The sequence below is a fragment of the Calonectris borealis genome, chromosome 1 (genome assembly GCF_964195595.1).
Source record: "Calonectris borealis chromosome 1, bCalBor7.hap1.2, whole genome shotgun sequence".
Lineage (NCBI taxonomy): Eukaryota > Metazoa > Chordata > Aves > Procellariiformes > Procellariidae > Calonectris > Calonectris borealis.
This window is the reverse complement of record NC_134312.1, coordinates 133,717,652-133,737,664: the sequence shown is the minus strand read 5'-3', so window position 1 is coordinate 133,737,664 and position 20,013 is coordinate 133,717,652. Positions and strand designations below refer to the sequence as shown.

General features: G+C 37.1%; 1 protein-coding gene across 1 annotated transcript in view; it reads right to left on the bottom strand.

Annotated features, from left to right (window-relative positions):
* Positions 1-20,013, bottom strand: part of MAP3K15 (mitogen-activated protein kinase kinase kinase 15) — a 95,401-nt gene that overhangs the window by 50,947 nt on the left and 24,441 nt on the right. Inside the window, exons 2-4 of the mRNA XM_075175277.1 lie at positions 13,726-13,865; positions 10,284-10,307; positions 1,672-1,865 (exon numbers count right to left, since the gene is read on the bottom strand). Of these exons, the coding sequence (XP_075031378.1) occupies positions 1,672-1,865; positions 10,284-10,307; positions 13,726-13,865 (358 nt within the window). The remainder of the gene's footprint in view (positions 1-1,671; positions 1,866-10,283; positions 10,308-13,725; positions 13,866-20,013) is intronic.

The following is a 20,013-nucleotide window of genomic DNA, read 5'->3' as shown; positions in this document are numbered from 1 at the left end:
TTATATCTTACATATAACGTGTAAGATAAGCTTATAATGCAAAGCAACAAGGTCACAGTAAGCACTATTGGAAAGCTTTTAATAGTTGTTTTGCTGTCAGTGGAGGTTAGGCCTATTTCTCCATAGATTTCCAATCTCAGGTTTCTAGCCAGCATTGCCTTTTAGCAGGCTAATGATAATTAGTCCTTCTTGTGCTAACCAAACCGAAGGGGGATATTGGGTAATGTTTTTCAAAAGTACTCAAATGACTTAGGAATGGGAGTCTCTCAAGAATAATGCAACACTTCACTTCTTCAAACTTATTCAAGCTTTTGGCAGGAATGAGGGATCATCTAGCTACATCTTCCTCTTCACAGGGATCTACCACAACAGTGTCTGATTCTGCAGCTGTACAAAAGCCTCTTTCAGGCACTTCAGCCTGAAAATGGGAGAGAGAAAAGAGGCTTTACTGTAGGACTTCACAACACAATTATCAAACCAAAATGACCCACAACCCTCGTTATAAATGTCAGAGACAAAGTATACAGGTAGCTTTGGACAGCTGGTGCCCAGAGCACCATTTCACAATGACACAAACGCTAAGCGGTACCAAAATTTACAACTACCAGAACCAACTGTGCTATTAGTTTCATGAGTCTGCACTGCTGAGCACAGCTCTCCTGTATGCTGACCCACTTTACTAAGCTTCTGCCCCTTCTTTTGTCCCTTTCCTCAAAGTGAGCCTCTGTTGCCTACATATAGCCTCCCCTCTAGCACTGTTTTGGAGAAGCAGGAGGCAGCCTGCACTTCTTCAGGCCAGCAGCATTCCGGTCACTGCCCAGCAAGGTGGTGGAGAATAGCAGACCTGCCATGGATGGAGATGTAAAGGACAAGGTGTGTGCGTGGAGGCTCATCTGTGGGATCCTAGGAGTGGGACCAAGTGAGAAAAGAAATTTTATAGGTGAACCTTTCACTTGGGTGGGATGGCAATGCGGAAAGAGAAAGAAATCCGAGGGCCCTCAGTGCTACTTCATGCTTCAGACACTAGGAAAAAAGAAAATCTAGAAGCTCAGTCTCTCCCAGTGTTTTCCAGAAATACAAACAAAACCAGATTAGCTGCAGAGTACAGGGTGAGAGAGACTTCCATCTCCAGCCCCAATCCTCAAAACTCCAACAGTCCCTTGTAGAAGTGGCTGAATAGTATCATATTTATTAGGTGATATCAGAAGTCTAATATTAAAAAAAAAACCAAACAAACCCAAAAAACCAAAAACCAAACCATGGAAGTTACATTTGATTGCCCATTGCTGCCATATATATACACTTACTTGGTGACAGAAAAAGACAGTCTTTGGCTTTGAGGTCTATGAAGAGGTTGTGATCTTATCTCCTATTACAACCTTATGCACTGTAATTTATACTTAAGCACTTTACCTTACTCATGGACCGCCTTTGCTTACTGGTATTCCAGAAAGCAACCATAAATCGACTTCTAGCATAACGTGGTTAGTTAACTGCAACAGCTGCAGGACATCGATACAGAAAGCAGTAAAGTTAGCAGCTTCTTTTAACACTATATTAAGTTCAGTGAAAAATAAAAAAAATCAATGCTACTAGAGATTCTGCATCTTTTTTCGTAACATTAAAAAGAGACTATCAAAGGTTCTGGAAGTGTATGTGTTGTAAAATTACCATGATGTAACATGAACATCCTTGAGAAGGCTGATAAACTTGTCCACCAGTGGGACACAAAGTGGCCCCAGGATATTGTCCCAGCTGGGTTGCATATACTCAGAAGCTCTTCGTTGGGCATCACTTTCACAGCAGAAGTAGTCAGCACAAGGTGTGACGATGTATGGAATAAAATAATAATTGCCACTGGAAGCCTAAAAGAAAAACAGGCACAGTTTAGAAAACAAATGAAAAAGAAAATATGCTTGTGTATACACAGAATCTTCTACTGTCAAAAAGCCAGCTAGATTAGGGCTGGTGCACTATGAAGCTTTTGCGCACTATTTAACACAAGATTTGCAAGCAGTAAATTCAAGGAATTTTCTTTGGAAGAGTTACAAATATTAACAAGGGTGAATAATAAGGGTCCAGATCTGTGAAGCCACAATACAATGGAACTGTTCAATTTTTTTATGTGATGCTCGGACCCTAATAGAGTCTGACAGTTACAAAGCTAACCTTCTGCTCCCAAAGTTTTGGCGTCAGAGATGTACTTGCATCCTTTAGGCTCACTCTGAGCTAGGACGGATATGATGCAGAGCTCCCCACAAAGAGAGAGAAATACAGAAACACGGGCATTGGAAGGACTTTATGGAGATGTTTAATCCAGAGAATGCATGCTGCCATCAAACACCAAACCAACCAACCAACCAACCAACCGAATTTTGAAATGTTTTGTAAATATGTAAGACTTTTAACATAAAATTCTAGAAGTAAAAACCAAAAATCCTTAATATGCCACATAAAAAGTGTAAACATCATCAAGGTGCTGAAAGGGGAGAGGAAACAGGAAAGGCCCTTCAGACCCCAAAACCAGCAAGTTCAGTGTCTTCAACTCCTGAGCAAGACCCCAAAAACCAGGCAACTGTGAAGTTTTCCACAGCTACTAGAAGCACCAGTATCCCATTTTGAGCTACAACAATTCTCTGCTGTTTGAAAGAAAAATAAACTTTGCATTTCAGGGTAACTAGATAGGAACACTGAAGCTGGATCAGTATGATACATCAACTACCACTAAATATCCTTCAACTGCCACCTTGGCGATATTAAGGCATCAAACTCGTACAGCAAAATCATACCTTTCAGTTTTTCATATCATCTAAGCCTGCAATAAAGCCGTAGCCATTTAAAGTCACCTTGCACGATGGGGGAATGCTGAGATGATGGAAAGAATGGATATGAAGATGGCACATTTTTATACGCATTAATAAACCAGACAAGAGAAATAAACTGTTCACAGGAAGTAACAATATAGGGCATGCAGTTACTAAAAATACAGATGGAAAAAACCTGTATCAGTACATGCTGTTGCTGATCTGAGTCTGTAAGGATTTAGAATTTTAAATTATTTCTAACAGATAAAGATCAAGCCACATTCCTTCCTCATAGACCGTACAGTACAGTATCTCTGTTGTAACAATATAATTTCTGTTGCAATACTATCTTTACTTCCTACTAAAAAAGTAAGAAAAATTGCAACCCAAACCACCAGTTTGTTAAAACAATTTAGTCTCAGGTTTATTCAAATAAACACTGAGTTCAGTGCAATGCAGAAGCTGCTTGTGTGTAAACTCTATTCTCAAACCCGTAACAGTGAATTAGCTTTTCCCGCAATGGAAAAAAAAAAAAATCCAATTGAAAGTATGATGTATCTTGTGACACAAAGAAAGCTGCAGTTATCTACTGAAAAGGCAACACAATTTTCAGAAAAAAATTAAATGACACACATGAAACACTGTATTAATCTTATTCAGCCAACACCTCATCTATTTGACTTAGATTTCTTGCCTCTTTATGGATAGTGAAATCTATGCAATTAAAACCACATTTTTATCCATGACAGACACATTTTTGTGTGCAGAAGTGAGGAACCCTGTACATATTTGAGCATGTCACCTTGTCTGAAAAGCAACCAGCTCCAATTTTCTAGCTTCTTCTGTCCAATATTTACATATAATAAATTATAAAGCCCCTTCATATAGAGTGTGTGGCCTTTCTCAGAGAGTTTTTCGTATTTTCATTAGGTAAAAAAACAGTTCTGTCCATCTACTTTTCTTATGCTATCGAGAGTTAGAGATGGCTGAAAATATCATCCTTGCTTCTGATCATCTAGTCAGGATGCTGGTCTCTAACACCAAAAGCTAATCATTGTGAAAATTACTGTCCTGTCATACACCACCTATTGCTTTTTAAGATAATGAATAAATGGGACAGGTATGTATGAAGTAACATATATAGCAATTCTAGCTGGAAATATATATGATCTATAAATTATGACTTATTTAACTGTAACAGAATTATAACTTCACAGCTTATAAACACTGTATGCTGTGTCGGTTTATTTCAGGATCAGTAGTTAAGCTATTTTTATTGTCTTATTTTGAGAAATTTTTAAGTTAAAAATTACAAAAAACCAAGCAGACTGAAAAAAAAAAGCTCTCAATAGCTAATCTTCCAGCAAATAAGGTATGCCCAGTATGCTAGCAATGAAACTTTTGTATTTAATCACAACACTTTAAAATCTACCACAAAAAGAGCCAAAAGTTTATGAACATTAAAAAAACCAGGAAATAACTGCAAGTAAGTTGAGAGAGGGACCTGTTCTTCAGGGGAAAATGGTTAAAGGAATTAAGCACAGAGACATGCCTTTGCTGAAGGGCTGAAAGAGTTAGGCCATTTTTAGGCTCTAGGCAAGACAGGCCAAATGTAGAGTGCTTTTTGTCTTAAAATACTCCTCTTAAACATTCTGCTAATGCTGTTAAAAGTAAGTTTTTGATCTTAATAACATGAACAGCTTTTTAAATTGTACTGCTACAGTTATTCCAGTGCAACTGTCACTTTGTGACAGAGACGCTACACTAGAATTAAAGGGATTTTCTTTCAAATAAATAATGTTGAGTAAAATCTCTGCATTTTGAGAGAGGGAATTATGCCTGCACAGCTAATAGCACAATTATTTCACTTGAGCCATGCAGTTCATTTTGCCACTTACTCCAGCATCAAGAGTATTAAGAGTGCTGACCCTACCTTACAAAGCAGTTAGAAGGAAAACACATAGGATAACAGAAAATGAACTGCATTGGCTCAAAGAAGTCACAAACTTTTGAGTGTTGTTCAGGGAGTTTAATCCACAGTTGTCTTAAGAATTAAGGTTTTCACAGTAGTTTTCTGTGACATCACATTCCTATCCATCTTGCGATACAGGTGACTAAGATATTATATACTTATAAAAAATACTTCCTCTTCTAAAGTTGAATATATGCAGTATTTTTATGTAAAGACTGTGAAGAGAGATTATCACAATCCAAACATTCTAAATGCTTGGGATCTACCTTGCAAGGAACGAGTACTCCAAGATTACAATCACTTTGAAGGAAAGACCCTGCTAAGCACTATTCTTAAAGTATCCTTATACATTTCTAAATGCCTAGAAATGCAGTAGTAAGATGGCATATCTATTCAACAGAAAGCAGATTTAAAGTGATACATACTTTGCCTATCAGATTACCACTGTGGTATTCAGGAGGTACTTGAACCTGAAGAAAAGCTGTGTGGTTGGCTACCTACACCAAATTGAAATAAAACAGCAAAGAGGAAAACACCACCACAAAACAGCATAAGAATCAAAAAGACAGACATGACACATAAATAGAGAAATTATTAAAGAAAGAAACAACAGAAAATTAATATAGATATTTATAGCAAGTCCATATTTACAAGGCCAAGAAAACAGTGCAATACTTTGCCACCCAGAATGTAAGATTTCTCTATCTACATGATTTATTTGTCTATACATCTCCTTGTGTCATCATTAAGATGCTTTCAAGTCTTACTTTTATGAACCTATCAGATTCACTACCTATTAACTACAATCCAACCACTACAAATATGCATCCCTTGAGATAGTAACATTTTCATAAAAACTAACTTTCATAAATAGGTTTTAAAAGCCTTAGTTTTCATTATATCAATAGTAACAGTGGCACATTTCATTATTAGAAACATTAAAAGTAATATTTACTGGGTTACCCATTGCTTTTGTACTATTCTCCCCCCAAAAGGAAAAATGATTGTCTGTATTTAAGACGTTCCTACTCCTCTTTCATTCTGTGCCCTTTTGCAAAATCTTTTAATACTTCTGCTGCCTCAGGCTTTTTTAGAAATATATCATTAAATGACCATATCATACAAACTTTTATATATTGTAAAAATAATCAGAAAATAAAAAATAGAAAGCTATTCTGCAATACTACTTCTTCAGATTATTAAATCCATATAATGTAATCATACTTTAGAGTCTTGGCTCTCATTTCAATCCATTGGGGCTACTAAATTGAAGAATATGAGTCCAAGTGCCAAAATCTCTCTATTTAGTTTTCTTAAATGTTCATTGCCTTGAAACAGTAGATACAGTCTAATTTTTCAGCTACTGAAACTCTGAAGAGACTTTCTGCCAATTACAATAAAAAGTGATTTTTCAACATAAAAATTCCTTGTGGCAAGGATAAATTGCAAACCTGTTCCCTTTAGATCAAGAAGAATTTTTGCTAATGTCTCCTCCATGGCCCAGATATTATTCTCTGCTTACTATAAGAGCTGCTACAGGATTTAATGAAAAAAAAAAAACATTTAAATCTCTAAAAATACTTCATCAGGCCCACAGGCCTAAGTATACTATATTAAACCTGTTGGCTTAATAGCCAGCTTACTTTCCTTGAAATACCTTTCCCAAAAACAATTAACAGGGTTATTCAAATTTCTTCAGGTATACCATCAACTAAAGAAAAATTAACTATTAAGTCTTTCTCCTTATATCCTGTACTTGCCGTAATTTTTCCAGAGTGTGAAGTTCTAGTTTGTATTTTCAATACCACATTCAAACAAACTGAATGGATCAAAGTATGTATCTCAAAGTATGTGCAACCAGTGCTAGAACTATTGCCAGAAGGACTGGACGTTTTGCTTCCTGACTCCAGCAGTTTTTAAAAAGCCTCTTGTGCACTTTTTTCTTCACTCAATCTTGGACTTTTTTATGCATCATTCCTTAAAATTCTGTAGAGGGAAAGGAAATTTCCCTATTAAAAAAAATCAAGGATAGCAACAAAATGTTGCATCAAAGTAGAACAACTTTCCCATGGATTTTGTCTATTACATTCATTTGGGGGAAGATTACTTTTTAAGCATTTTTTAAGCATTTTTTGCTTTTGAAAATCCTTGGAATTTCATTTCTCCAGTAAACCAATGTTTATCTAACATCTAAAGAAACTGCAAAGCACAAGCCCATTTTCCATAGATAAATTTATTTTCCTGTACCCTACAGTCCAGTAGCATCCACTGTGCTCTCAAACCTTGCTTTTTCCATAATGACACAGGAAAGAAACTGTTCTGCAAGACTGCATATTTGCAATTTATTTTATCGATAATAATTTTGATAGAAACTAGGAAGCTGTGCATACAGTAAAATTAGCAGAAAATAGTCCTCAAAGCTCGGAGGAGCTCTACAGAAGGAAACCTAACTGATGGGACACAGAATCTTGATCTTGATTTCATGCCAGGGCAATTTTTTCTTGGGAACTGAATTCCAATAGCCAATAATTCTTTCCTTTTATATCCAAGTATGCAATAAATTATCAATACAGAATTTTAATTGCTTGTTTGGGGGAGTCAAGTAGAACTGAATCACATTCCCCATCTCATCTTATCCCTGAAATCTTCATTCCTGGATGGTGGAGAGAAGGAAGGAAGTTATCCTACTCTTACACTATTTTTTCAGACAGTAAGCTATTAAATAGTAGAACTGAATCACATTCCCCATCTCATCTTATCCCTGAAATCTTCATTCCTGGATGGTGGAGAGAAGGAAGGAAGTTATCCTACTCTTACACTATTTTTTCAGACAGTAAGCTATTAAATCTCTCAGACTCACACCACCGCAGCATGCTGCTGCATAATTTTCACTGTTAGATCAGCTGTACTCAGGCCAAATCTCAAAGGAATTGCTGACCTTTTTTCTATGCATTGTTTTCAGCTTTATGTTCTTTTCCTCGCTCTTGCCTCCTCCTTGATGCTGAATTAGAATATGTTTTCTTTACAAGGAAAACATCCATTTTCTTCAAGGCTTACTTGTAATACACCAAAGAAATTCCCCTCAGATGACACACTAGACATTCATCTTCTCTGCATCTTTCACATGGCTCCACATCTGTTCTATACTATGATTTTTTTTGCACCTTTGTACCTGACTTGAGATTTGCAGGATAAATAGCAAAGGTGAAGGCAGGGAAACCTCAGAGAAAGCTCGAGCTACAGAAGCCAGCACAGAAAGTTTCACTTGTGCTGCTGCAAAAATGGTGTGCTGTGCCTGGTAGCAATCTCAGTTGTCCTCCTTCCCTTATACACAGCACAGATGCGTGGACACAGAGCTTATAAGACACGGGGAGGACTCCTCTTCATAAAACCAGCAGTGGCATTACAGGCTACCTCTGGGTTGGAGGAAGGCTTAGCAGATCAAGTATCTATCCTCTTTCCAACATGTCTCCAGACCCTAATGAAGAGTGCATTTAAGCTCTTTCTGCTATTCCATAGCTACGGCAGAGGCATACCCGCACTTTTCAATCAGGAAAAGTGAAAGGAAAACACAAAACCGCAGCACAGGGGTAATAACTATTGTATCTAATATTCAGCATTTAAACTGAAATGGTTATGTAACTACATACTTGACTGGACACAGTAAATTCACACCAATTCTGCACCTACCTAACTAGCACTAGCACCTTCATTAGCAAATAACTTCAAACAAGACATTGCCTCTACGGTTGTAAAATATTCAACCAAGAAATGAAGCAGTGGGGCAGCGGCAAACTGCAAGCCTCTCATGACAACTCAGTGGATCTGAAAGGAGGGGAAAGCAATTGTCTATTTGAAGTCTACTCCAACTTAGAAAAACATAAAGTTTTAACCTATTAACTATTTAGCTTGCTAATTAATTTGTTGTAATTTCTGATTAAAAAACTGATAAAAGAATGCAATATGGGAGCACATTTATCTAATAAAAGAGAGTATGAACAACTTCAAGTAACACAAAAGGGCCAAGAATCCATACTTGTTATTTAAAGTAATTTTTTTTTTCCTCTCTGCATTTCACTTACAATTGTTTTTTTAATATAAGCGCTTGAAGAAAGTGGGTTAGGCAATCCTTCCTTTTTAAAGGAGGGATCAGGATCATAGTTTCAGGATGCCTCCCTGCCGCTTTTGCTAGCCACATGATGTTTACAGGTCTACTACCAGGCCCTGCTTTAGAAACCATGTCAACAGATCCATCTTTTCTTCTTTTCCACGTGAAGGTAAATATCTCTCTCTGTGGGAGAAAGAATCTGCCAAAAGAAGAGATTGCGGGCTGCTAATCTGATCGCACCAGGCTGAACTTGCCACTGTTCTCTTTGCCTTTACTCCATTTCTGGGATTACCACCAAATGGCTCAGTCATAATTCTCCCTCTTGCTCTGGAGGGGAAAACACACGCTTGCGACATTATGATCATCCACCAGTTGATGGATAGTAGCATTCACAAACAAATCTGCCTCATTCTGAGATCCCCCCTTCACAGAGCTACAGACCAGTAAATGCAGTTCACATCCCACAGGTGAAACTAGTTCAAAGATCACCAAGACAGACTGGAAAATGACCTGGATTTACTCATGTGCTCAACCTGATCTATCTTTAGCCTACATGCAGCGCTGTGGCCAAGTATAAACAGCAGCTCAAAATAAACTGCTGTGACTAATGCATTATTTCTTTTAGTTCTCTTTTAAATTATTAGCAAACTCTAAGAACATTTTATTATTTTAGTCCTGCTCAATATTCTTCAGAAGAAAATAAAAGTATATGTTGAATGGGGGGAAACAGAAAGGAATAAATGGAAGTTTAAGATTTTTGCAAATTCAACAGTCCTCAAAATAACAGTGTAGAGTGTTTAATGAAAATAACCATTGACATGATGTGAAGTATGACAAAATATATAACTGTCTAAGATATCGTGGCATATTGCAATAAGCCTAAAATAACCACTAAATTTTATGTTGGTTCAGGCTTGCTTACTTGTTTGGTTTTACTTGTATTAAGGGTAAGAATATTTTTACTTTGGGAAATAAGCTTTTGCATTCCTAAGTAAAATCTGTGAATTTGTGAGGAAGAGGATGGGTATACAGTGGCCAAAGCTGTTTGAGATACAAGAGTAAGCCCTATAAAAAGCATCACACACACATACACATTTGCACAAGTAGAGGGAGAAAAAGACTGAATTTCTGAGTTTACATTTTGATCTATCAACCTACATATATAACATGTATCTACTGGCACTTTTCTAGAACTCAAAAAGGAACTTCTAAAGAAAGGTAAATTTTTAATCTAGCTTTACTTTGGAAAGGAAATAAAAAAAATTCCCACTAGTTTGAATTGTATATAGGTAAAACAGACCTTCTTCAATCATATAGAGCATATATATGCTTGGTAGCTTTGCTTCAAATGTAGCATCCTCACTTTGTGTTTTAAAATTAATGTGGATTTAATACTTACTGTGTTTTTCTGAGATACCATATCCTGGGGAAAAAAGAAGAGGAGAATAAAAATGTTTATTCATTTTTACTGGGAATTATTATTTCCAATAAAAATAACTGGTATACATATATATATACACACACACAAATGTGTTCTTCACAGCATAATCCAGATTTCCTGCCACAGCAAATTCCAGGTAATGGGACAGAACAACACCAAAAAAAATCTTTGTAGTTCAGGTTAGGAAAAAATTAACAATTCAAAGAAGAAACTTCTTTAAAGAAGTGCTCAGAAGGTGAAGAATTACAGTTGCCAGTAATTGGAGTTTCTCAGGCTGGGTACTCCATATATCCAGTCATACTCTGGGCATTCAAAGCTGGAGATTTTTTTTCTCTGAAAGAGGATCCTTAAGATACCTAGGGTCCTTTCCTACCTGGATGGGCACAGACCAACACACTCCTCCTACGCCCTAATTCTTCTCACCTCAAAATCTAAAGAGAGATATTGAAACTATGAGGCAGATGACAAACTAATGGGCATATAAACCAGACCTCAAAGATTTCCAGTTGCTGGTAAGTAACCTCCTCCTCCTTCTAGTGATGGCTTACATGTCCAATGAACACTGCTTCGTGAAACTACAGAAAATCTCCGGATAAGCCATGCTACAAATGTTAGATATAGACTTGTTTCTAAGCAAGGTTATTGATATAATTTAATTGTATGTGCTCTGACAACCTAAGATGATTCTGCTTGAGCAACTTCACATCTGACAGCCTGAAATCCACTTGGACAACCACTGCACAGAAATGATCGTGCCCATGCACCCTTTTCCTCAACAACAGACTTAAAATACCAGGGGCCATCTAAGAGGTTTAGTTCTGCAAGTATGACCCTCTTGAAATCCGGATTACATATTCTTTTATACGCTTGGAACTAGGTTGTTTTGGAAAGAACATTGGTGAAACTGAAGAGACAACTCTTGGGAGAATTTCAGGATGGGTCCTAAGAAATAAGCTATATAAAGTCAGGCTGCCTGAACTTCACAGATCTTCCCAGTAAAAGTAATAGCAGTCATGAATACTGCCTTTATAACACTTAGGCTAGCCACTCTTAAAAGGCATGCACAGCAACCTAGATCCAAGTAAAGTAATAAATTCCTGAAGGGAAGGGAAAAAAACCTGACCAAATTAGTCATAAACCTGAGAATAAAGAAACACGAGCAGGTGGTCAAAAATACATAGTAAGGTACCAAAACCTAAACAGAATTACTGATTAACTTAAACTCCTTAAGCCCAATAAAACACTCAGAACAAAAGTGATGGAAGGCTTAGACATCTGAAATATCACATATCTGAAAATTAATATGTCCACCTAGCTAAGCAAGTATCTCCAGTAATGCTTTACCTACTGCAGATAAAGATCTTTCTCAGCAGGGAGAAATGAATTCTTCTGAGAACTATCCAGCACCTATGCCATGAAATGTGTCATGAACTGTTTTCTTCACTGAAAGGCCCCAAGAACAATCCCCGTCTACCTTCTGAAGTATTCCTAAGAAAGGTGTATTAGCATATTTGAATAGCATCCAACACTGAACTGGGGCTCAATTGCAGAAGAAGTATCAAGGACATCAGGGTAGGAGTGAACCATCTCCCCTGCTTAAACTACTCTAACACTTGATCCAGAGGATCTCTTCTACTTGGTTTCAGCAACTTAAATCGAGCCTTCTGATCCCATAGTAAAATATGCTAGGGGTCTCCATAGGCCAAGGAAGTTATACAACAACTGGAAGATGAAGAAGAGATCAGTGACACTGGCAGAGTTTCTAGCAGAAGAGAGATGAAGGCAGATAATGGCTTTCCTAGCCTTAAGTGACCCAGTCACGCTCCAGTATTCCCAGGTGCCCAGACTTGTCCTTGAGCTTTACATCCTTAGAAAAAAAGCCCCAGAACTGACAGTGCAAAGACTTGTAAGTTCTGGCAACAATCAATCTGAAGATCCAACCCATGGATGGATGTAACCCTGGAGGTCATTTAGCACTCCAGTTATGGAGCAGGTGCTTGCATATGTGCTTGGCACAAAGTGCAGAAATCAAAGCCATCCACAGAGGTCCTCATTGGGCAGAGACAAATAGAAGATGACTAGCCTGTGCTTCCCAAACTTTGGCACGTCCTTGGGAGAACCAAGTTGATCAGAACATCTGACTGACAGCATAAAAGAAAGATAAAAATGTGTTAATGAAAAATAAAAATGAAAGATCACTTTGCAGTCAAGTATATAACCAACGCAGGATGAAAAGTTGTATGCCTGTCTACCCAGATTAGCTAGAGGAATGGAGGGCATGCACGTATGCTTTAGTACACATCCGTAATATGGATAATCTCTTTGAGCAAAGAGTGTGAGAGGCTCCAACTCCGAGTTCTTGTGACTCCAGGACACACGGAACGTGAATGTGTATATGGACCACTACCTGAAGAAAGGAAGTATGGGATACTAGACACATCAGCGTAAAATCGATGATATTGAGAGCAGAAAAGAGGAAAGAGAAGCTGTGACAGAACAGAGCTTTTCTGGGAAAAGAAAAGGAGACTCATACAAAATCAAGCTTAAACTAAATATTCTTATAGGATCAAGAGAGGTTGAAGAATTCCAAAAAGGATTTTTGGACATTGGTGGTGTGAAAAACAAAGTAGTAAGGGGCAATAACTCAAAATAAGGAAGAAGTATCAAGCATGAACAATGCTGCTTTCAGTGAAGGTAGCAAGAAAATGGGTTATATTTAAAGCAACAGTAGGTGAAGATACAGAGGACAAAAGTCTAAATGTGATCTAAAACAAAGAGAACCTGCACTGAGAAAGACAGAAAGATCCACAATATATGACTTCATCCACAATGTATAACTTACATTCAGAACAGCAATTTCAGGACTTAAGTGTATAGCATGTATTATCCTACTATAAAAATGAACAACAGGCCTATAAAAAGATTTGGGGAGGATCTTTTTTTTTTATCTTCAAACAGCAATAAAAAGGAGATTCCTGTAGTCTTAGCCACTCAGCAGCTAGGAGATACAAACCTCATCTGACAGAAGTGCTTCAATAGTACGAGTAAGTTGCAATACAGCCCTTGGTCAAGTGTCATTATTATACAGGCCATAACATTTTTTTACATGTAATCTAATTAAAAGAGGGAAAGGAAGGAAAAAAACAGACCTGCACTCTCACTTCCAAGTCTAAATATCTGAAGCAAAATCAGTACCAAACTATGGATCTTTTCTTATAAACAAGCTTTTATACTATTCTAATCATTACTATTTTTGCAGCTATTTTTCTTAGCATGATTCTGTTATGTAGCTATCAGGAAATCACATTCAATGGAAATTTCAGAAAAACACAAACATTTGCAGGATCAGGTATTTAAAGATATTTCTGAAATGAAGCAGATTTTGAAGTGAGAACCTTACTTTGAGAGACTGAGCAGTGTCAGCATCAGTGTCATGGTAGAGTATAACATTATTAGCCATGTCAAAGCTTTCACGCACGCCAAGGTGGTAGAACAGCGATGGTTGCTTGGAAATATCACTCATGTCCACAACTGCAACATCTGAAATGAGAGAGGGAGGGGGGAAAGTGCTAAAAAAAAAAAAATCATCTTAAAACCAATTTTATTCTTACATAGGATTTCAAATAAACCCTGAAATTACACATACATTTGGACAGACAAAATCAATATATTCCAATAAGGATCATTTTCTCATGGTACAAGTAAATTTTACCATTCATATAAAAGATAAGAACCTACTCAGGAAATTATCACAGTGTTACAGTATCTGGGAGGCAGAGTTTATGAATTCTGCTTGAGGTTTTGAAATCACTGCATCAGGAACACCTCGGGTGAAAAAGCAGTTCTGCATTTGCTCTCTGAACTAGGCCTGACAGCCTGAACGCCCAAGAGGATGGAAGGCTCCAAACCTTCAGGTGGAACCTCTACGAACAATAATGTAGCAGAAAATTCGGGAAAATTGCAAGACCAAGTTTATCTTAAAAGGCTGAGGTTTGGAGAACAGGAAATTCCTAAACAGTAGAAAAAGAAATTACTGTCAAAGTTGACTCTTAAAAGCTACAGGCAAGATGTTCAAGATGGGGGGTGCAGGAATGAGTGGATTCAACCACAAGTAGCCAGAGCAAAACTTCCACTGCTCTTCGGTAGTATTCCAGTCAGAAATGGAAGTAAAAAAATTTACATCAGTGGAAGATGACCTATACAGACAGCTAAAGAGAAATACCCCATATTATGCAGAACAGCTGAGATACAGGCAAAAGATTCTGAGTTCACCATTTGGTTCTCGTATAAGCCTAAAGGCCAGTAGAGTGAGAAGAGATAACTGGAGAAGAGGACACTTAACGCTGAGTTTTTTCCTTCATGCTGATATCCTCTATGCTACCTAAGAAAATTTTGCTTCAAAGCTTTTTAAAGGTCTGTATCTATATATCTGTCTGCTTTCACCACTATGAGATAGATGGATGAACTTAAATCCAAAGTATTCATAAGACTAGAGCCTTGGCATTGAAACCACAGGGGAGTCTGAGGTTCAAAACAGATTCCAGAGACTCAGTGCAGCTGGGCAGTAAATCCTACATCTCTGACGGGGTAACAGACAGTGTCTGTACCTACGGGGAATGACAGAGAAGGGTGAGCTACTAGTAAACAGGAAATCTAAAAGCAGGTTTGATGTATAAGATCGAAACACAGCAGCCAGTTTGCCTGGGCTTCACCGAGGTTACACATCATAAGAATCAATACCCGATACCTGGTATGTAAGTTCTTGGAAAAGCCTGCAATGAATATACACTCCTGTACAATTCCATCAGGCTAACACACCACACTGGGGTCAGCCAGTCCCTCTGGTTACTAACAGACTCCCTGTTAAAGCACAAGGAACGTTTTGAGTATAAAGACAATGACCTGCCTTAAGACCAAAACATCACCATTCAAAAGCAAAAAAATCCCCCAAACCCAACAAAACCAACAAACAAACAACACAAAAGTCCAAACACACATCCCTCCCTCCAAAAAAAACCCAAACCGCAACACAAAATCATGGCAACATGAGAAAATCCCCTTATTCCTGTGGAATCTCAAATCCTGCACCATCTACTAATTATCTTTCCAGTTCCTGTTTAGCCAGCAAGGACAAAATTCTTAGTATACTGCACACTGTAGGGTCACACAAACTGAGCGGGCTTGAAGCAGCAAACCCCAGCTCCATAAACTCACCCAAATCTAGATTACCCCAATATTACAAAATGATTTTGGAAAACATAAATGATCTATAAAACAAAAGTTAAGACAAACTAAGAAGCAGACCTAGAATCAAATACGATCTAGGGAAAAAAAATTAAGTCTAAGAGCTTGGAATGTGTTTAGCACTTGTCTAAACTGTTTTTGTGGAACCAGTTTGCTGTGAAATCAAAATCACCATCCTGGTAAGAGAATTTAGACAATGCAATCATGTAGCACACAGATACTGCATTTTACAATACAATGTGAGCAATGATCCATAACAGAGTTTATTGAAACAAGGCTATACACAGTTCATTGCCATATGTAGTAGCCTACAGCTAAAATTTGTCTTCTGTTGACTGCTGCTAGATAAAAATGTAAGTTGTGTTGGAAACACATTAAATGGACATAAGAACAGAAGTAAGCATCTGCATTAAAAAGGGTAATTATTCATCAATTAGATATTCATTCACACTGATAAAAGAAGATTTACAAGAATGAGTTTTTCTTGTTTATTCACACCTCAAGAACACAGGTGTGAATAAGGTAAAATAAAATAAAAATAAAACAAATTGAAGACTAGGAGAGATGAAGACAGTATCACAAAAATATGCATGCAAGTGAAAAAAAGCCCCAGGAAAGTAATTGAATGGATCCAGTCTGATCATGGGAATCAAGGGAAGACACAGAAGCAAATGACAGCTGGCAGAAGCAGAGCATCAGAAGTGCCAGTGGCTGTGGACTAGAGCAGTGATGAGAAGCTGCATTCCCAGGGAGCTCTCCAAGCCCCTCTCCAGCAGGAACAGCAGCAGGCTTGGAGAAGGGAGGAAAGAGATCTACTACAGTGCTAATGAAATGTAGCTTGAGTGCAGTGGGCCCAGGAAATGAATGCAAATTTGGGTGGAGAACAGATGACGAACAATAAATGCTTATTAAAGAAGCAGATCCCTAAGACGTAGCCAGTGCACAGGGTGCTGAGTGTACGGTGTTCAGTGTCATGGATCACTGGGTCTAAGCACGCTCCCCAATACTACTGTTTTCAGGGTTACATCTCTCTTCTCGGTGTAGGCAGTTTTATGAATTGCTCAATGAACAATGCAAATACATGACACCACAAATATTTCTGTTTCAGTTGTCCTGTATTTTTCTTATGATTTGTGCTAAAATCTTTCATCTACAGTTCTTTAAACACAGACATGGGCCCCTGTACTTCAACCACATATTTAGTATGGCTGATAAGAAAGAGATAAGAATTCTCTTAAACTTCCTGAGATACATAAAAAGAAATACCACAATACTAGTATCCGCTTCGCAAAGCTTGATTTATGAATAGAAACGTAAGTCAATCACACTTGATCCTCAACTCCCATCCTCCATATCAGGAAAGCCTGTTCAGCCAAACATACTTTTGGGCTTCCCCTTCCAAATTTAGGTTCAACCTCCTATATAGACAAGTGTGAAGCAAGAGCTAATGCCAACTTTGATCAAATCTTTTAATGAATGAGGAATTTTATGCAATAACAAAACATTTCACATAGGTCTAAAAGACCAACGAATATGGTTTCCTATGTTCAGAAGGAAAGGGAGCAGGGGAAGGTACAGCCCCTCTGTAAAGACAGAAGGTTTCCATGTGAAGTACAAAGATCTTTACAATGCATGCACCACAGGGTCTGGAGGGGTGGGGATATGCTTAATGTTGCACATGACAATTTTGGATGATTCTGGAACAGAACATTTAAACTCATTGCTTTGTTTCTGCAGCAGCAACTCACATTCAAAAGAACATACCCATAAAAATATGTCCTTCCTCATTTCTTCTTAAGCATAAGAGATTTTTCAACTCTTTTTGTTCTCTTGTAGTTGTGCATGAAAATATTTTCATCCTGAAAATTGTTCTTTTGTCATGAACCCAAAAATTGATCTCACTTTATTAAGTATCTGATTGCAGTTCATTTGTCTAAGCTCTTGTTTCCATTGTTAAACAACTATGCTATGTGTATATTTTTTAGTGCATTAAGGTAATTCATGAGTATTACTAGTACAATCTTGATTAGGTCCCTGCATTGTTGCAGCAGATGGCACATAAATAATTTCTTATTCTACAGTTTACATATTTTAACACTAGCGTATCTTAAGAGACCAGACAGGGGAAGAGATAAATAACTATGACAACTGAAATGAAGATTAGAGATCATTACTTGTGGTAAAACAGGAGACTATGAAACTAATAAATAATTCAACAGGAAAAACATTATTACACAGGTTAAAACCAGAGGACTGATTTCTCTATCTGGAATGCACCTGAAGGCATCATATAATTTAATGATCTAAGCAAATCACAAGTCTTCACATGACTGTTGTATGATTTATGGCATTGCTAGCAACAATAAAAGGAAAATTTTGGCACCAGGTTTTGGGATTTGTAAGTTAAAAGTAGTAAACAAGAGAAAATGAAAAAATAGCCTGAAATATGCTGAAAGTTAAATGGAATCTAGGAGGCCTAACAGAAGAAAAAGTCAGAAAAAGTCTGTACTGCTTTCCACTTCTAATCTAAGACTCACCTCCATCCATCCTTATCTGTGTGGAGAGCAAGAACCTTAGTCCATTGTTACGGATTCATTATTTTTCAGCATTTGGAACCTATTCGTACATAATAGATTAAAAAAAAAAAAACAACTTAACAGGATAATAGAAACCTTATCAGAGAAAAATGCAGAACTCTGCCCCTTGTTATTCACTAGCATCCTGGTAAGTTATGAACCTTCAGATTACTATTGCTTCAAATTATTGGCTATTTGCATCAGTGTCCTTCATAGTTAGTAAATAAACAAATGTGTTATCCTTGAAATCCACTGGAGGAAACTGTCAAAGTTATTCTTCAGAAGAACAACAATGCTCCTAAAGAAAAAAAAAATCCTCATAATTATCTCCAAGAATCTGTAACTTCAGGATGCACATTCAATTTTTCTTTCTGCATGACTGCATGGTCCTTTAAAGGAAAGAATACCAAAGTTTTTATAGGGAAACAATTATGGTAAAATTTGAAGTGTATTTGAAATCTAGGAACCCTTTGCAGCTTTCACTTAAGCTAAAACAAAAGGCACAACACTCTCAACTTTAATATACCCTGTACTCTCAGAAACTGAGAAAGGGAATAGCTCAAGGCAATAAAGCATAGTAGTAACTACCAACAGAACTGTTAAGGTAGTTTTTCAGCACAGTTTGTTATACCAGTGAACTGTCAGTGCCTTCCATTAGATCCCAAACACAAGCCAATTTTAGTATAAAACCACTGTCACCATCCATTATGCTATTATGTCTCTCTCAATGCGTTGAGTTTTATTAAAATCTCACTGCTTTAAAATCATGCTATTCTGTAAGAATCTGCTTACTTTTCTTTAGGAAAAAAAAAAAAATCGTACCAATCACAATCACATAGTAAAGTACAAAAATATAACCAGAAGTTGCCTTAGAAGATAAAAGTCTCATGAGACATAAACATGCAACTTTTTTCTAAATTTAGGAATTTCTGGTTGAAACCAAGAGTATTTCAATTCAACCTCTTCAAGTTTGCAATATTATAGCATGAACTTTGCTAACTTCACTGGTTTGCTATAGGGGCCAGAATTGATCACAAAAATAAAAACCAACTAGGCAGTAATGATTTATCCTGCAATATAGACTTGTATATATTATAATCACATTAAATAGCATTTTAAAAACCATTTCATGTATTTCAGACTAAGCTTAACTTCTTGTAGATTAAAAGCAAATGCTGCACTTTTGTACAAATACTAAAATTAAAATTAACTGTAATAGTTTAGAAATTGCTTACAAAGGACCTTTAAGAAGGAAGGCTGTTCTTATAAGCTGCAATCAACTTTTGCACAAGAATTCAGTTGTGGCTGGCGTCTGACTACAAGTTTCAGCCTCCTTCCTACTTCAGAAAAGGAAAGTCAAGCTTGCACACTGGGAGGTCTGAAACTTTCTGATACAGTGAGGGCACTTCCTTTGGAAAGAGTGTTTAGTTCACAGGCCAAAGGAATTGAGAACTCAAAGGACAGGAAATTTAAGAATTAAATTAGGTATGAATCCTCATATTAATTTGGGAAAAAAAGAAGATTTCTTTCTGTTCACATACAGTAAGGGCTGAAGAAAAAAAAGTGATATTTTTAGGTTTTATTAATGACACCAATCACAAATTGGAGAAAGAAGACAACTTTAATACTGGCCAAATAATTTTAATTCACTTTTTTTAGAGGATTATTATCTTGGGAAGACAACAGAGAAAATTAGATTCTGATTCTGGTGTATTATCCATCCACACCCACTCTGATTATAAAATGAAGTAAAATCTAAACTTAGATATATCTCACTTTTGACAGCTCTAATGGATTTGTTAAGTGCTTTAGGAATTCTGAAAACCTGGGCATCAAATGGCACAAAATTGGAAATGTGCTTGTCTGTT